This window comes from Pungitius pungitius, chromosome 3 (assembly GCF_949316345.1).
Source record: "Pungitius pungitius chromosome 3, fPunPun2.1, whole genome shotgun sequence".
Taxonomy (NCBI): domain Eukaryota; kingdom Metazoa; phylum Chordata; class Actinopteri; order Perciformes; family Gasterosteidae; genus Pungitius; species Pungitius pungitius.
This window is the reverse complement of record NC_084902.1, coordinates 14,309,091-14,325,495: the sequence shown is the minus strand read 5'-3', so window position 1 is coordinate 14,325,495 and position 16,405 is coordinate 14,309,091. Positions and strand designations below refer to the sequence as shown.

Below are 16,405 nucleotides of genomic sequence, written 5' to 3'. Positions count from 1 at the left end.
AAGATGCGCAGGAGACACAGCGTTGGTCCGCGAAGGCAACGAAGAGAGGAAAAACAGAACATTAACTCCTCGGATCATATTTTCTACAAAGTGGACTGCATTTGACTTTATATACACATTTCATAAATTAAAGGCATAATTTATAACAAAATTTGAATAAATATAGTTGGTCAATAAAATCGTTGTCTGCCCCAAGTTAAATAGATTGAATAAGAGTCATTATAAAAGATGAATACAATTATCAAGAAAAACTGACATTGTGTTTATACTTTCAAATTTTATTGAAAATTAATTCAAATTATTTACAGGAGTAAATATACAAACCGCAACCAACATCAAGACAACACTTGCTGCACAAGCTTCACCACTCCAGTGCACCTTTAAAACCTAGCAGCACTATACAATCAAAGTCACTTTTTCAAGCATCATTAGGTTTTTAAATAGTGCAGCATGGAAATGTATAAAAACACATTTGTGATTTATTCAGATGAAGCCTCCTGTGAACCATCAAACTCAAAGGGAGAGGAGTCTCACTAAATAAATGACTTCTGTGCATTCAATCACATATGTGATCTACATAGTGTGAACAGCTGCACTGGTACAGGTTGTCACTATTTACTTTAAGTAATGCTTGTAAGAATAGACTACGGACAGAAAGTCAGATAATGGTGCACCGAAATGTTTATTAGATAATGTCCCACTGATTCAAGAATTTAATAAAAGCCACTTGTGCCAGAATAAGGAATCTAAAACAACTGTCAATGAATTGAAACAATGTTTTGACAGATTAAAAAAAATATATATACGCTTCAGACATCAAAATATAGACAGGTAATATATGAGTTTCAAAATTCTAGGTATTGATAGAGCAATATCCCACCTCTCAAAGACGTAACATTAACTTGGAAAATAGGCACTTAAAAGACATCATTGGTTGTATTTAATAAATCATTCCATATTAGTATTATCTCTTCGGCTAGTTTAAAAAAAATAAAAAATAGACATTCCCAGGTGGAGACAACACTGCTCTAGTTAGTCTTGATGTACCGAAAACATCCTGTAACTGTAGAAGACAAAGGCTGTACCCCTGAGATGTACTAATCACAGTACTGTACCAAGTTATTCAGAGATCTGAGATGAAGTAAGTGTAATACAAACAATATTTAACACAGGTAGGTGCTTTCTATACATCATATATCACATTCTTTCTGGAGTCAAAATGTTGACGTACAAGTTTTACCATCAAGGTAAACTTTCAACAAAAAAAGCCAATCAAGATACTGAGAAATACCCAGCTTAGTTCAAAAAGCATTATTTGTTCTTTGCTTATTTTTGCTGGTCTTGTGGATGAAAGTAGTAGTGTTTGAGCACCACCTGGATTAAAAAAAAATAATTAAGAGAAAAATGTATCTCCAATGGATTTTGGCACAGTAGCCAGCACTGTACCTCCTAATGCACATGGGGAGCAACTCATACTGATCCAAACGCATGCATATCTGCTGATCTGAACGCTTTTAAAAACTCACCATAATGTTGAGACTTCTAGCTAAAATAGCAGTAAAAATCCAATGTCAAATATAATGTAACAAAAGGAAAAATAATTCCAAAATAAAGTTTCTCTCTAAAAACATCTTTTGTTTTGGTTGATTTCGTTCAAAATGAATAGCTGGGTTCAGCCAAATTATTATATCAGAGTGCTAACCTACTTTTCAGCTAAAAATATATATATTTTTGTCTGAGATAAAATATTGGGTTTGAGATGTAATTAGCCTTTTCCCTTAAAAAAACCAAAATGTAATAAAACTCTGGTTTCCTCATAAATCTTCCTCGTTGTCTCCTGTGGAGGTTTGCTTGTGGTGTAGAAAGGCTTCCCTCTCTTTGGCCATGGGCTCCCCCTTTATTGTGCAGGCCGGCGTGTAAGTGTCAGACCTGCTCAACGCTGCTTCCGTACTGTTGCGAATACCATAGCCGAAGTATATGAAGAAACCTAGAAATGGTGTACAAACATTATGTGAAAGAAGTGAATTCATTTTTTTTTAAATCACAAGTACAGAAACAGCATTACAGTGCCACAGTTCCAAATTACCTAAGGCCATCCAGATGGCAAAGCGCAACCAGGTTCCTTTGTCTAACTGCATCATCAGATAGATGTTGATGAACATACTGAGGATCGGGACAAAGGGCAGCAGGGGAACCTGGGAGGAGACAGTGTGCGCACAACATTACAACCGTAAATGTTGGGAAAAGTAGGCCGGCAGTAATGTTAAGTACACACTATTTGCATTTGTTTAACTCGAAGATTTGTGGTCCTTTAGCATGTTGGGAGCAACAACATGTCTAAAGAGAAAACCCTCTCCTCTCCCTTTACTCTATAAAACAACTCCCATCTAAACAAGGCAATTTATGAAACTATTTGTATTCAACATAAAAAAACGTTGCCTAAAGTGATGAACAACAACATCAGAGAACTCTACACAACATACAGTCTCACTTCCTACTGTGTGCTGAAAGAACGCAGTCTACCTTGAAGGCCAGCTTGGTCTTGCTCTGCGGCTGTCTCCACACAACGAAGGTGACGATCAAACCGGCCGCCCCGACAATACAGAGGACAGCCACCGACCACACGGCCAGACGCCCTTGGACAGCCACGACGCTGAAGACACACACCAAAACACCTGGGCGGGAGAAGAAAAGCGGGAGATGACGTGCGCTGGCAGTGGATCATCTGCTTTTCCCCCCAAGTCTCGTGTGCGTCTCTCACCGATCACGCTGGTGCAAATGTTGACCCAAAACCCGGACAGGGGGGAAGGCTCTGTGTTTGAAGGCCAAAGTAAATTCCTGATGGTGAAGCGATCGTCTGGTTGTGGTAGTATGTTGATGGTCCCCTCATGGTCAGGCTCGGCCTCGTCCTGGGTGTTAGCCATCTCATAGGCCACACTGGGCTGTTCGGGCTGGTACCTTCAGATGGCAAAACAGATGGTCAAAGCTTAGAAACTGCGGCAGTCCCAAAACTGCTGTTCACCAAGGCTGAGGACATTTTAAATTCCGATGCATCATGAGGGGTTTAGCATTTCTCGCTTGTGACAATGCTGCACAGGTTTAGTCATGACTAATCTAATACACATGAAATGCCTTAAATACAGCACAGCTGGAGGTCTTCAAATTATAATTATCTTTTATCATTCATATGTATATATGAAGACATGTTTAACACTGTGATGCAGCTTAGGAAGGTGGAAACTGTGCATCTTTAAAAAAAGTGCATTGTACAGGAGTAAGAGCTTTAATGTTGGACCAAACTGCCATTTGTCATGTAAATGTGGGGTAATGTACACCTCGGCTCAGTCAGCACTGTTGCCACAGTTTGCACCGTTAGCACTTCTAGCTCTCAGCCACCAGCTCATCCGTTGCCCTGTTGAGAGGCATTAGAAATGCCACCAATCTTTAAGCACTTCTACACACATTTGACCAGACCGAGCCTCTCACTGGGGATTCCTTCACCAGTGAGAGGAGGTACAAATAATGAGGGATTGGGCCCCTGTAATCCTGTATGCAAGCTGTATGTGTCAACTGAGAGATGCGTCGTACCTGAGGACCAGCACACATGCAGCCACCAAAGAATAGGCCAACAAAGTGCCGATGGACATGAGGTCAACCAGATCCTTCAGGTCAAACAGGAAAGCCATCAGAGCTGCAGGACAACCGGTTGGAAAACACAAATACGGATGAGAATTCTTTTAACTTATCCTAAAAGTTACAAAAAAATATATAGTAACAAAACAATAAGGCAGATATTGTATTTTTATATTATCCATACCACACTTTCTATTTTTTATTACTGTAGCCTTTTATTTAATTATAACCTCATGTGATAAGAGCCAACATCCTCCTTCCCCAAGAGGGCACTGTTGCCTCGGGCCTCATGTCAGCTACCTACCAGACATAAGCCCCGCCCCCAAGGTGGCGATGTCGGGCGTCCTCCTCCCACTGACACGCGCCAAAAACGAGAAGAGCAGACCATCGCGAGCCATTGCAAAGATAATGCGTGGGAGTGGAAACATGGAGCCAAGGAGACTAAGCCATGGATGAAGGAAGAAGGAGGAGGCAGAGAGCTTTTTTTAAACTTAACAAATATATTCGGGATCAGGGTTCACACATGGCCTCAACTGCAACCATCCTCGGCCAGACATACGGTTATACAGCTCATCTCTTAAGATGTTCCTGCGCTAACTTGCACATGGCAATGCTAAAAAAAATATAGCCTCTTTGCAGGACACTTGTGCTGTATCATGATCTTGGTTTTTGGCCAAGTGCGTGTGTTGAGGCCTCGTGTGCCAAGCACGTCTTACAGGGTCAGAGTTCAATAGCAACGCCAGCCAGTTAGTAGATTTAGGTCATGACCTCACCTGCCACCGCACCAGATGTTACTGTAGCTGTTAGAGGGGTTTTGGTTCGTGGGCTGATTTTGGCCAAACATTTGAAGAGCAAGCCATCTTCTGCCATGGCCCAGATCACTCTGGGCATTGGGAACATGGAGCCGAGTAAACTAGTACGGGAGGGAGAGAAAATGGCATGCCGTGCAAGCCAATGCACACGGTTAGATCATTTAACAGGAGACTGTCGCCACAAGCTTTGAACGGGTCCTCAGCCTGAAATGTGGTTTGTTGTGGCATTAACAATTCCCTAGAACTAAGGAGCACAAAAAAGGGAAACAGCCCTATATCCATCAAGCAAGAGAAAACCGCTAAATAAATAAATAAATAATACGACAACCTCACGTGATCAATTAAAGAAAATAAAAACTATATTCAATACTCCATTCTGGAAACGAATGACTAAACCGTTGTTTCTACAACTCTGCATGCAGAAAGGCAGTAGGAAAGCCTCTTACCTGGTCGACAAGGCACATAAAGATCCAACAGCGACTGCATAAGTGGCTTCCTCCCAGCCCACATGCGTGAACGCCACTGGTAGAGGGCTGTTCTTATCCAGCAAGTAGTAAGGCATCATCAGAGTGAGGGCCGCGGACACACCGAAGTACGCCACTAAGCAAATGAGGAGCGAGGCCACGATCCCGATGGGAATGGCCCTCTGAGGATTCTTCACTTCTTCTCCTGGGGATGGAACATAGCTGGAGATTTCAGAGGGTAGGGGCACCAGCGTCGCTTATCAATGCGCTGCATTCCCCCCCTCACCTGTAGTGGCAATGCAGTCAAAGCCGATGAACGCATAGAAACAGGTGGCGGCGCCAGAGAGGACGCCACTAATACCAAAGGGCATGAAGCCGCCTTCACCGATTCTCTCTTTTGATAGTGTGGCACCAGACATACTGGAAGTAAAATTAAAAAAACAGGTATATTATCAGGCACAAAGCATTTAAGCAAAGAGGCTCCTCATGTCACTCACTTGAGGCTGGAGTTGCTGGTGGCATTGAGGATTTCCTCAGGTTTCAAGTTCCAGTTTTTAAGGTTTCCTTTGACCAGGCCGGAGATGATCATAAACAGCAGCACCAGCACATTGATGCAGGTGAACACTTTATTAACCCAAGCCGACTCCTTCACTCCAAATACAAGCAGTCCTGAGAGCAGTTCAAAATAAGACCGCGTGAGAAAGTAAAAGCCAAAAAAGGAAGGACCGAGAAACATTGTATCCGAGCTGCTCACCTGTCAGACAGATTATTATCAAGACGGCAAACATGTCTGGATACTCTGCCAGGATGCCTGGGGCGCTCATGGTCATGTAACGCCTGCAGAACACCTCAATGTGCCCTCCGATGAGCTCGTCAAAGGTCGCGCTCCACGCCCGGGCCACACTCGAAGTCCCTGTGCGGAGGAAAGTTTTCACGTTAACCGAGCAATGTGTGGCTGCCGAATGCTATCCTCCCTTTAGCCTCTTAGCGTCTCACCGATGACATAAGACAGGATGAGGTTCCAGCCTGTGATAAAGGCCCACAGCTCCCCGACAGTCACATAGCTGTAGAGGTAAGCCGAGCCCGTTTTGGGGACGCGGGCGCCGAACTCGGCGTAGCACAGACCGGCCAGGACCGAGGCGAAGGCGGCGATGAGGAAGGAGAGGACGATGGCGGGTCCAGCGCTGTCCCGGGCTACGGCGCCAGCAAGGACGTAGACCCCGGCGCCCAGCGTGCTGCCCACCCCCAGGGCCACGAGGTCAAACGTGTTGAGACACCGAGACAAGCGGGAGTCCTCGGCGTTGCCGTCGACGACTTTCACCCGCAGGAGCTGCTTCCCGATGGCCTTTAATGTCGCCAGAATCATCCTGGCTGCCACCAAGAGCTCAGCAGGAGGGAATTTGGCTGTGGACCAAAACAAGACGGGACCGACTTGAGCGCTGAGATTTAATGTGTGCATTTAATCAGACGAAAATGAGAAAACGAGTGCCGTTCCATCCTCTGATCAAACTCTCTTTGTGATTGGATGCTTTCAGAAATAATTTATATAATAATTTTTTTAGAATAATTTTTTTTCTATTTCAAAAAATATAAAATATTTCAAAAAATAAAAGACACGCAAACCCCTCTGTTCAGTCTACATGTTTTTTTCTGTCCTGTGATGGAGGCTACATGCAGAAAATAAAGACATTTCCCAATAAAGAGTTCATAGTGATGGCATCAACCCAATGTAATAAACAAGATTATAAAGGGCTTGGATGGGAGTATAGTACACACTAATTGCTTCTACGGAGCATACTATTAAGTACAAAAACACGTTAGGTAAAGAAGCAGTCCGATTAACAAGAACTTACCAAATGCGGCTCACTCCTGTGTTCGTTTACGTCGCTGAGAAAGAAAAAAAAAAAAAGACTGGAGTGAACAATTAAGTTGCAACATTGTTCAATTAACCCTAAAATCTATTTTATTTTTCATTCTAGATGAAAAGTATTATCTATCAATAAGTTCACAGAAGATGACAGCCATGATGTCACTAGACATTTCCGAACATTATCTGCAGAACAATTACATATTCTCAAAATAGTGAGGGGCATAATTCATTATAATCTGAGATCCAAATTTCAAAGCCTCTTCTAAAAAGAGCGCATCAGAGACAGATCTGACTAACAAGCACTGGCTTCCTCAAGGCAACACTCCACAGGATCTCCAGTCTTCACCGCTACACAGCTCGTCTTCTTTGGCCTGTAAATCCACTTACTGCAGCTAGTGCAGCTGGACACTTCATTCCCAGTCAACTGTGTCTGAGCAGCGCCGCGAGAGACGTTTACAGGAGCCGACGCGACACGTGACACAGACGCCTCTCAAATACAAACCATTTAGGCGCCTGGCTCACAAATAGAACAGGGACTCGTCACAAGGGGCCAATGTGATAGAGGCCAGCTGTGAGGTTGTGATGACCTGAACTTTCCATTGGGCTACAAGTTTGAGGAGGCCAAACCAAACCCAGCTTGGATGCACATGAAGCCGATGGCAAAAAAAGGAACATCTGTGAACTGTGTACTTGTGTAGGACATGAAAGAATGCATCCTTGTGTGCTATGCGAGAACAATTTGTCAAATTACAGGAAAAAAGGAAGCAGTAACAACAGGGGTTCAGAACTCCCCACAGAGAAGTGTTGTAACATGCCCAAGAAGTGACGTGCAATGGCAGGGCTAAAAAAAAAAAAAGATGTGGGCATGGCAGGACCGTGCCCTCTCCTCAGCCAATAGGGGAAACAGGCTTATGACGTACTTGGCTGAATTAGAAATAGCAGGCGATCACATGCTCGTAACTATTTGGCATATTTTATAAATATGAAGTCAAGAAAATTCAGAAAGTTACCAATTCAGGCAAATTGCCCCAATCTAATTGACTTTCAGTGAGGCATAATCAGTGGACCTGTAGACTTGTGAGACACACACCTGCATCTGAAGAAAAAAAAAAACACCTTATCAAAAAGGATTTGAGTATATGCAACCTTCTTCCCAACATGAATCTGAGAAACACTTCAGAGTGTCTTTAATTAGAATTTCCCCTGCATGAATTAAAAAGACAGCAGTAACACAGAGCCAATTCAGAGGCCGCTGATGTCCCACTTGGCACAAGAAGTGCATTTAGCGGCGCTACAACAAGCCCACCTGTCCCTGTGTGGTGGAACTGGGATGAAGCAAACAAAGTGTCATGCGAGAGCGATCATAAAACAGGACGCCTGCACGAGCCAAAACAAACTTTCCAGGAAATCAGGCCTCCGTGACCGCTCTCTGAGGTCACGCTGACCCCGTAGCGCTGAAGCTGCGAAGAGCGGAATCTTACAAGAGGCAGCCGTTAGGAGACAGGAAAAAAAGGAATGACAGCTTTTGCTGACGTTCGTACCGTCAGAAGTTTTAAAGTGGGCAATTAAGCGCAGACAGGTTGTTTCTTCTTGGCCTTGTGGAGGAAAACGAGGATTCAGTAGAAACCTGTTCTGTCATTGAAGCAAAAGGTGGCTACTTTCCCCTCACCATTATATTAGGTGATTCATACAAACAGTCCTCTGCTTAGACGCGTTTCTGAGCTCATAATGATTACATAAGACTGAGAACTTCATTCATTTGAATTCACTGTCTATTTAAAATGCTAAAAATAACCGTTTTAAATCGACTACTCCATTGTTGTTAAAGCAAAAGGTTTGATTGGTCAACACGACAGGAATAATACCACTATTTACATTTCTTGTGGAGTTTTCTCACATACCCGCTTAAAGCACTCCATTGTTCATTACTTATTCATATAGTGTATTTAAAGAAAAACATTCCTCAGAGAGGTCTGATTCAACTAAACAAAAGTGCTTCATAACGGTCACTGCACAGTAAGATAAGAAAATAATTTATGTCCCACAGGGTATTTGCTCTTGGACCAAGCCGTAGCATCACACATTACATGCATGCACAAAACATAGATCATTATACATGAATCCATGCATACACATATTAGATAAATAAATCAATAAAATCTGGTGTAATCAAAATCAGGTAATGAATATGCAGGTTCCGTAACGCTCCTTTTTTTATTTTAAGGTATTATAGCCACGGTAATGTTTAGGATTTGAAGACGTGGAACCAATGTCATGCATTGAGACTTCTCAGAGGGACGGATGGACAGAAGGTACCTTTGTGATATTTGATAGACTCGAACATCTGTAGTTAGTTTAGGATTTGTTTTATTCTGGTAAGCTTTTGAAGGCACCATCTTCTTCAATCAAACGTGTCTTTGCTCTACTTCAGCTAATGTCTTTAAGCATTTAATGGAATCAACATGTGGGAAGAGAATTAAACCCCCCCCCCCCCCCCCCCCCCACTTTGAACGATAGAGACGTGATATGACTAACTCAGACTTTCTGAGGCCTTAGGTGAGCTTTGAGAGGCAGCCATGCAAGTAAGAAGCCGGTTTTTGTCACAGGTTGCTCCATTCCAAGCGCATTACAAAGGATCCTCTCCCCAGCCGGTGGACCGGAGGAACGATTCAAACTCTGGTTCACTTTAGAAAGGACTGTTTGGACCAGGGCAACGTCGCCTGCTAAGAGGGGACCCTCCTCATTTGGAATAACCGTTCATTTAACTTATTTTCAGAAACTTAACTAGGCTTAAATGCCATTTACAGTGCGAGTCCACCCCCCCTCCCACTGAGGAAGTGTCCCTCGCTGCATGAGGCATTGTGTCCTCTCACGGAGCTACTTCCCCTCCGCGCTCCTTGTAGCAGCAGTGGGGCTCTTTGCTCTTTAGGCCTCTGCTGGTACCGTACGAAGAGGAACAAGTCCAACTACACGCAGCTGCTCTCACTGCGTATTGCATCAGCCACTCCTCATTTCCGCGTGGACTACTTGCAGGATACGCAATGCTGCGAAGCCGTTGCATCCTCCACTCCCACTTTTTATTCTTCTTTCGTTATATTGGGTTTTTTTTTTAAACAAGCAATTGGAGGCGAAAAACTCCGAATTACAACGTCTTACCTTATTTAAGAAAACGCCAAACAGCTGCCGCCTCTTTTGCGTGACTCAACGCCTGCGGTGTGAACCTTCCGAACCCGCACGTTTGGTAGTAGGCACGCACGCGTGTTTTTGTGTGTAGGGATGCGTCCCACACCGAGTGGGAGTGAGTGGGGGTGGGGGGGGGCAGCTGGCTCCACCCGAATATCAAACAAATACCAGAATGCCGATTGTTCCCCTTTGCCAGTACCACACGTCTCCCACCAGATGGCGCTCTTCCCCAGCGGAAGGACCTTCGCGGAACATTCCGAATGACGATCGGAAACGGCAACATGCCTCCTAGTCATGTCTTCATTTTAGACTTGTAGCACATATAGCAGATCCACTTTGAAATATCTCACTATAGTTACAGAGCATTCATGAGTGGCTGAACTACTTTGCCATTATTGACCCCCCCAGCGCGCGCTCTCAGGTCAAACTAAATGTCCCGTCTACCCCACACACTCGCCTTGAGACCCCAGGTGACCCACTACTTACCTACTAATACCGTGAATTTATTTCAAAAATCCGTTTGAGACGTACCCGTTTCAACAGGCGTTTGGGTGAAATTCATGCTTTGTGTTTTTTAATGTTATTTATGGTTTATGGCGCCATTTCTTAATTATGTATCTTGTATCACTTTTCTATGTTAGTGGCTCTGGTATGTTCACATGTGTTAAAGTTTTCTTCTTTTAAATACCTCTCCGGTTTAGCCCTTTGTGGCCTCGTCTAAAGACTGTGCTATAAAACACGTATTCCACTTACCCTACCTGTATGCATAGGGATATATTTTGGACATGGCTTGTGAAGTGGCAAAAAGTCTCAGTTGGGAAACACAGCTGTTCCGCGGCACTCTCTGAGTTTCCATCCGTGTCCGGCTGTGTCTGTGGAGCGAGTACCATGATCCTCTTATTACAAACCCACTCTTGTTATATAGACCCAACGTCAATACCAGGACTTGGGATTATTGATGCAAGGGGATCCTTTCTGACTGTAAAAAAGGAGGCCACACATGACCAAGCTCCGTTCAGAACTGCAGGGAGAAATTTCCCCCCTCCCACCACATCCGATTTTCTCCCTTGCTGCAAGTAGCTGCAGAGCTTGTTGAGATCAGTTGGATATTGGCGACTTCATGATTCCCTTCTTTGCTTTGACAATAACTACTACATGCATCAAAGCTTACCAAGACGAAATTGGTGGGAGAAGTGCTGTAAGATGCTGCTTTATCTGACATTTCTAGATTTATGGTGGTCAGACCTCAGAGTCACTTTCACCAACGGCACTGGGAGAGGGAAGCACTTGATGAGCGGTACTTGCACGCTTCCCCTTCACCAGGAATTGCTGCATTTTGCTCCTTTAAGAGCATATTTGTGGGTGATCCACTCCATGAACTTATTTCAAGGCCCTGATGCAGTTTCTTCCCAACTCTGGTTCTCAGGAACTCGAGTAGATGTTTTTCATTCAAGCTGCTTAACGAGGACGGAATAGACACGAGATGCCGGGAGAACGCATTTAATTACCTCGCACAATAGGAAACAAAAAGGCACTTTGGGACCCAAAGATCCCCATTGGAACCAATGCCACGCCAGTGTTGCATAAGGATGAAAAAGTGTTACTGGCAAAAAGAACATCAGCAGACTCGTCTCCTTGATGCCAGAGGGCTCCAGTAAGGCACTAGTGACCTTCACAACAATACAAATATTTTGGTCTTTCTAGTCTAAACTCATCTTTCGGTCTTTTTTTTTTTTTTTTTTAAGCATTGAAGATTTCTTTACACTCTGATTGTCTGAATTGTTAACTTTTCCGAAACGTTTCCAGTCATCCACGTTTAGAATGGATTATTCATGCTTGATCAAACATGAGCAAAGGAGATATATCATATACCTTCTGATCTGAATCTAGGTGTGGATGTGCAAATACCTTCAGAGCAGAATCCTCCTGCTTTTATTTGATTCTCTTTTAAACAAAACGTGTCGACCCAAACATCCACATCTTGAAAACAAACATCTTGTATCCTTTGGGTTGTAATACGTGTTTGAAAAAAGTTTAGGGCTAACCCTCCTCCCATCTGACCGTCTCACAAACTATCCAAAGAAAGGAAGCCTTTGATTATACATGGACTCAAGTTAAGGAAAATAGTGTTTCACAATTTTAGAAAAATACATCAAGCTTTTCAAACGGCATCAGGAATACCATACTGTGTGCCCCTGCGGGCATTCAGACCAGCAGGGGCAATCGTTCCTGAAAAACCACAGGCTACCTCTCTTCAGTCAACAATGAAGATAATCCTCTCTCTACTGTTCCACATATTCACAAGAGAAAAAGGAGTATGTTTATGTTTAATCTGAACGTTATAGGGAACATAACGACATTGATATTTTTTCATTTATACAATGTCATATTTAGTGGAACCCTTGTTACGGCATTCTCCAATGTAGCTTTGAATTTGCTAATTTGACAACCGCTCTGAACATTTATAATGTATTGATTAATAGACGGCAAGGCTTGAAGTAAGTCTTTTTAATATTTATCCTCACCCGACCGAAATGATCTGACTAGATTAAAATTACATTTTTAAAAGGGTATTTTGTTTTATCTGCTGTTTGCGCACCGAGCAATGATTCTGAAAGAGACAACCTCCAGTGTAGGGCCTTTTTCATTCGAGTATTTAATCACATTTGCCTTTAAAATTATATTGCTTTATGAAAAACTTTAACAGTAACACTAAAGAGCCCCGTGGTTGTGACCCAACGGTTCATTTATCAAACCTGCTAAATTGGAAAATTCCTTATTTACCTCCAGACTGGACGCTCTTAAAACCTGGAGTTGGACAAGCTGGCGGCTGGAGGCTAGCAGTGCCAACAGCACTAACAGTGCAAACAATCGCAACAGCGCTTTGCTTCCACGACAGCACCGCTGTCTGGGATTTACTTGCATGCCGCTATATTAACAATCAGATTGTCACATTGAGAACCTTTAACGTCACATTTCTAATTGATTCAGTCTTCTTCTAGAAATAGGCCAGCATTTACCAGGGAAGCTCAGGTGACAAAATATGAAATGATTGCAGGCATTTTGTATTTAAGACGCATGAGCCTGCTCGGTTAGATCCTTACCCGACTTGTGCAGTCACCTGCGTTGAACTATGTAAACACTTTTCTTTGTGCATGTCAGAGCCCCCAATTCTGACTTTGAAAAGAATGCATTCTCCAAAATCCCCTCCTCCCTCCCCCCGTTTCCACTGCATCTCTAGGCTTGTGAGCCCATAAGAAATAGAAAAAGACAAACACTGAATACACGCTGCGCTTTAAGGGTTACTTATATTTTTAAGGAGGCTACAGTGCATCATACGTGTGCTGGATATCTCAGAGCAGTCAAGATCTAACATCTTGCAACCATTTCAGAACGTTGTGGATTTAACTCAAGTACGGGACACAATGTGTGGCAGAGTTCGATATGCAAGGGGGCGGTTTGTCATTTGGTCTACTGTGATGAGATTTGCATGGTAATTGGATTTAAAAGCATTGCATTGTACAAGCCATCTGCGGTAGCGCACACATACTCATAAAGTTACTGAGACCCATGGCTTTCTAAAGGGGTGGAGATTTGTGTATATTTTAGGCCTTAGCCCAGTTGACAGCAAAGAGACTGAAAAGTTGCTTGAGACATGAGCTGCAGCTTCCAAGCACCAAGTCAGTCGGCAGGAACTCCTAATCTCCTGAGTTTTAACTAGAAAAAGAACCAAGATGAAAAATGTAAGAAAAAAAACCCTCAAAAATACCACAGCATTATTCTTTTCATAGTGCACCTGCTATTAAAGGAGACAAGAGGACAAAGCCGTACAAAGTGCCTAGGAAATGTAAATATTACTGCTATGGTCTGATGAGTAGTCTTTCATCCCCCTTGCGTCAGGCTGAAGGAATTGCCATGAATAGTCCTGTAACAACATTTCACAGCTTCCCCGGTCACCAAATGGAAACTCAAACCATGTTCTATAGGTGCAGAGTGCAAAGTAGAGTCCAACTTTTGTCAAAGTTGCTTGTTCCCCGAACGCTTTCCTTATTAAAGTCTGCTCCAGTACTCTCCTACTCACATAAGCACCAAAGTGAGCGATGGGACAGAATCAGCAGTCAGATTGCATATCTAGTTCATTCACATATTTCTTGTGGTCCGACAGGCACTAAATTATTACCATTAGTAATAATGAAATATGCATAAAAAGTTAGGGTGCATCAAACATCAATTTTACTTATAAGAACAAATGCAGACAATTGATGTTGGCGGTGGTAAAATGACAACGGCATTGGGTCAGTTGGGGGATGATTAAACACTCCACATCAATCACCACCTTGTTGCGTGAAATGTATGCAGTCATCCACTCCGTGCTTTGAGGGGGGGGAAAAAGGCAGCGCCGAGTGCAACACAAAAAGAAATGATATGTTCATGATACTTTTGGCTAAACAGAAGACGGTCTTGAATATAAATTAGTTTTATTCAGCTGCAGTGGAGGCAGATCAAAACCTGCCATATGCTACAATGCACAGCTTAAACGGCTGAGAATCTGTGTTAATGCAGTAGGTGTGGATCACAGAATAACAGTATCGTTGGCAGTGAATCAAAGCATTAGCTTTTATCTGGGATGCGCAGGAATCACCTCCTATTTCACTTACACCAGGATTGCTTTGATAAAACGTGCAGCAAATGCTGAAAGTTGTCCAAGAACACCTCCATTCAGATGGCAAAAGGAGACTTTTAGGGAAAAACAAACAAACATGACAACGCAAAGGCTGAAGACAGATCAATTATCACAGTTTGCAAAACCAAATCTCAAAAGATGAATCGTCTGGTAATGAGAGACCAATTTAATGACACATTGAGTTCAGCCGTCACAAAAACAATCACCTATCATCCGTTTTAGTTCATCGATTATCTCCATACACATCAGCTATTGGCAGTACGGGAACAAGTGTAGCTGCTGTTCAATCATCAGGATGAGACAAAAGTCTGAGCTAATCGGGAGAGGCACTCGTCATCCTGCGTGAATTTAGGCTTCGTCTGTTTCCTTCCGCATCCCAAAGGAGCGCTTCGGCTTCTAATCAATTCTTCTAATTCTAGTCTGGTGTGTGAGTCACACTCGTAAAACCCACAAAAATGATGTGTTTGTAATCAGTACCAACTTATTTCAGCACACTAAGAGGAATTTAGGGGAACACATGACAAACTACTCTTATGGGATCTACTATTGAAGAAAACCACGATTTACTTTGAGTTAAGTGGAAAACAAAAAAAAAACACAACGTAACTTTTGCATTATGCAACACAGCACGAACAACCCCAATTAGATGATTTTATCACTTTGCTTTAGCTGCAAATGACTGGCTAAATAACAGGGCCATAAATAACCGCATAACAGCTCCCAATAGCTGCCTTAATTCAAACATTACAACACAACTGTTGATTAAAAGTATAATAATTCAAAGCAGCTTATTACTTTGTGCAAATTGCAGTATTTTTATACGTACACAGTCCCAAAATGCAAATTATGAAAGACTGATCACCAGTGATTAAATACCAGGATGGACCTCAATGTAAATTATGATACTGTTAATCTCCTTGCGTCTTTGACACTGTCATTTAATTAGAAAATAATTAAAGTTAACGGTTTATCAACATGCATTACACTCTGAAATGTTTTCATTTCCTCGGAGCTTTTATCATGTTGGAATGCTTGATGAATCCGTTGCCTCGGTCTCAGTCGCCGGTCGTGTGTTTCAGATGGCACGCCAAATTCATCAGAGCCTTTAAATGGCTGCTGGCTACTGGTGGAAGGACTCGGCAGGGTTTTATGTTCTAGCATCTAGCTGCTGGTTAGGTTGGACGCCTCCCAAACGGACCGATCTGTACTTAATGGGGTTACACAGCATCTACGGTTGCAGATGGAGTTTAAAAATCACAAAAGCTCACAATTGCGCGCGCCCCCCCCCCCCCCATTTAGAAAAAGACTGGTTTGAGTGGTGCGCAAGGTTGGCGCTTTAAGATGAAGGTGATTGTTAACACTCAGTTTGAGGTTGGAATCCATTCTCGATGCTGGACTCTGTGGAGACAATCATCCTCTAATAACAGTAATCTCTCTCCTCGTTGGCCAGGACAATAGCCGTTCTGCAGGGGATGTAGACCTGAGAGAGAAAGAGAGACAAAAGGAGGGAAGCAAGTAGGGAGAAAAGTGAGTTGACAATTGGAGATTAATGATGTCAACAAGATCACCAATTTTGTAACTGAAACTCCACGTTTATCCTTCTTTAGAAGTCAGATGGCGGTGCCTTGATAACCAGGCGTGATTGCTTCTCACAATCAAGGTCGAGATGACGGCCCAAAATGAAAGCAGAGGGAAAAGGCGGGAAACTGAAGAAGGAGATGGGGGGCTTTTATTCAGAGAGGTATTCAGATGTGAGCAG

General features: G+C 43.0%; 2 protein-coding genes across 5 annotated transcripts in view; both read right to left on the bottom strand.

The window, feature by feature from the left end:
- Nucleotides 1–268: 268 nt before the first annotated feature.
- Nucleotides 269–10,079, bottom strand: LOC119214252 (high affinity cationic amino acid transporter 1-like). Of its 4 annotated transcripts, none has more exons than XM_062561244.1 (13): nt 9,936–10,079; nt 6,763–6,796; nt 5,906–6,313; nt 5,664–5,822; nt 5,407–5,578; nt 5,196–5,329; nt 4,892–5,114; nt 3,938–4,074; nt 3,589–3,691; nt 2,762–2,958; nt 2,524–2,675; nt 2,087–2,195; nt 269–1,987 (listed from the first exon to the last, which is right to left on the bottom strand). In XM_062561244.1, the coding sequence occupies exons 3-13, from the start codon at nt 6,273–6,275 to the stop codon at nt 1,815–1,817; spliced, it is 1,929 nt and encodes a 642-aa protein (XP_062417228.1). In that variant the 5' UTR covers nt 6,276–6,313; nt 6,763–6,796; nt 9,936–10,079; the 3' UTR covers nt 269–1,814. The 4 variants fall into 4 exon arrangements, with proteins under 4 accessions (XP_062417228.1, XP_037321808.2, XP_037321817.2 ...); XM_037465911.2 differs by lacking the exon at nt 3,938–4,074 and adding an exon at nt 4,407–4,546 and having other exon boundaries at nt 270–1,987; XM_037465920.2 differs by lacking the exons at nt 3,938–4,074; nt 9,936–10,079 and adding exons at nt 4,407–4,546; nt 7,077–7,258 and having other exon boundaries at nt 270–1,987.
- A 4,717-nt stretch (nt 10,080–14,796) lies between these two features.
- The window catches only part of gbe1b (glucan (1,4-alpha-), branching enzyme 1b), a 61,713-nt gene continuing 60,104 nt past the window's right edge, over nt 14,797–16,405 (bottom strand). Inside the window, exon 15 of the mRNA XM_062561656.1 lies at nt 14,797–16,126. Within this exon, the coding sequence (XP_062417640.1) occupies nt 16,064–16,126 (63 nt within the window). The 3' untranslated portion in view covers nt 14,797–16,063. The remainder of the gene's footprint in view (nt 16,127–16,405) is intronic.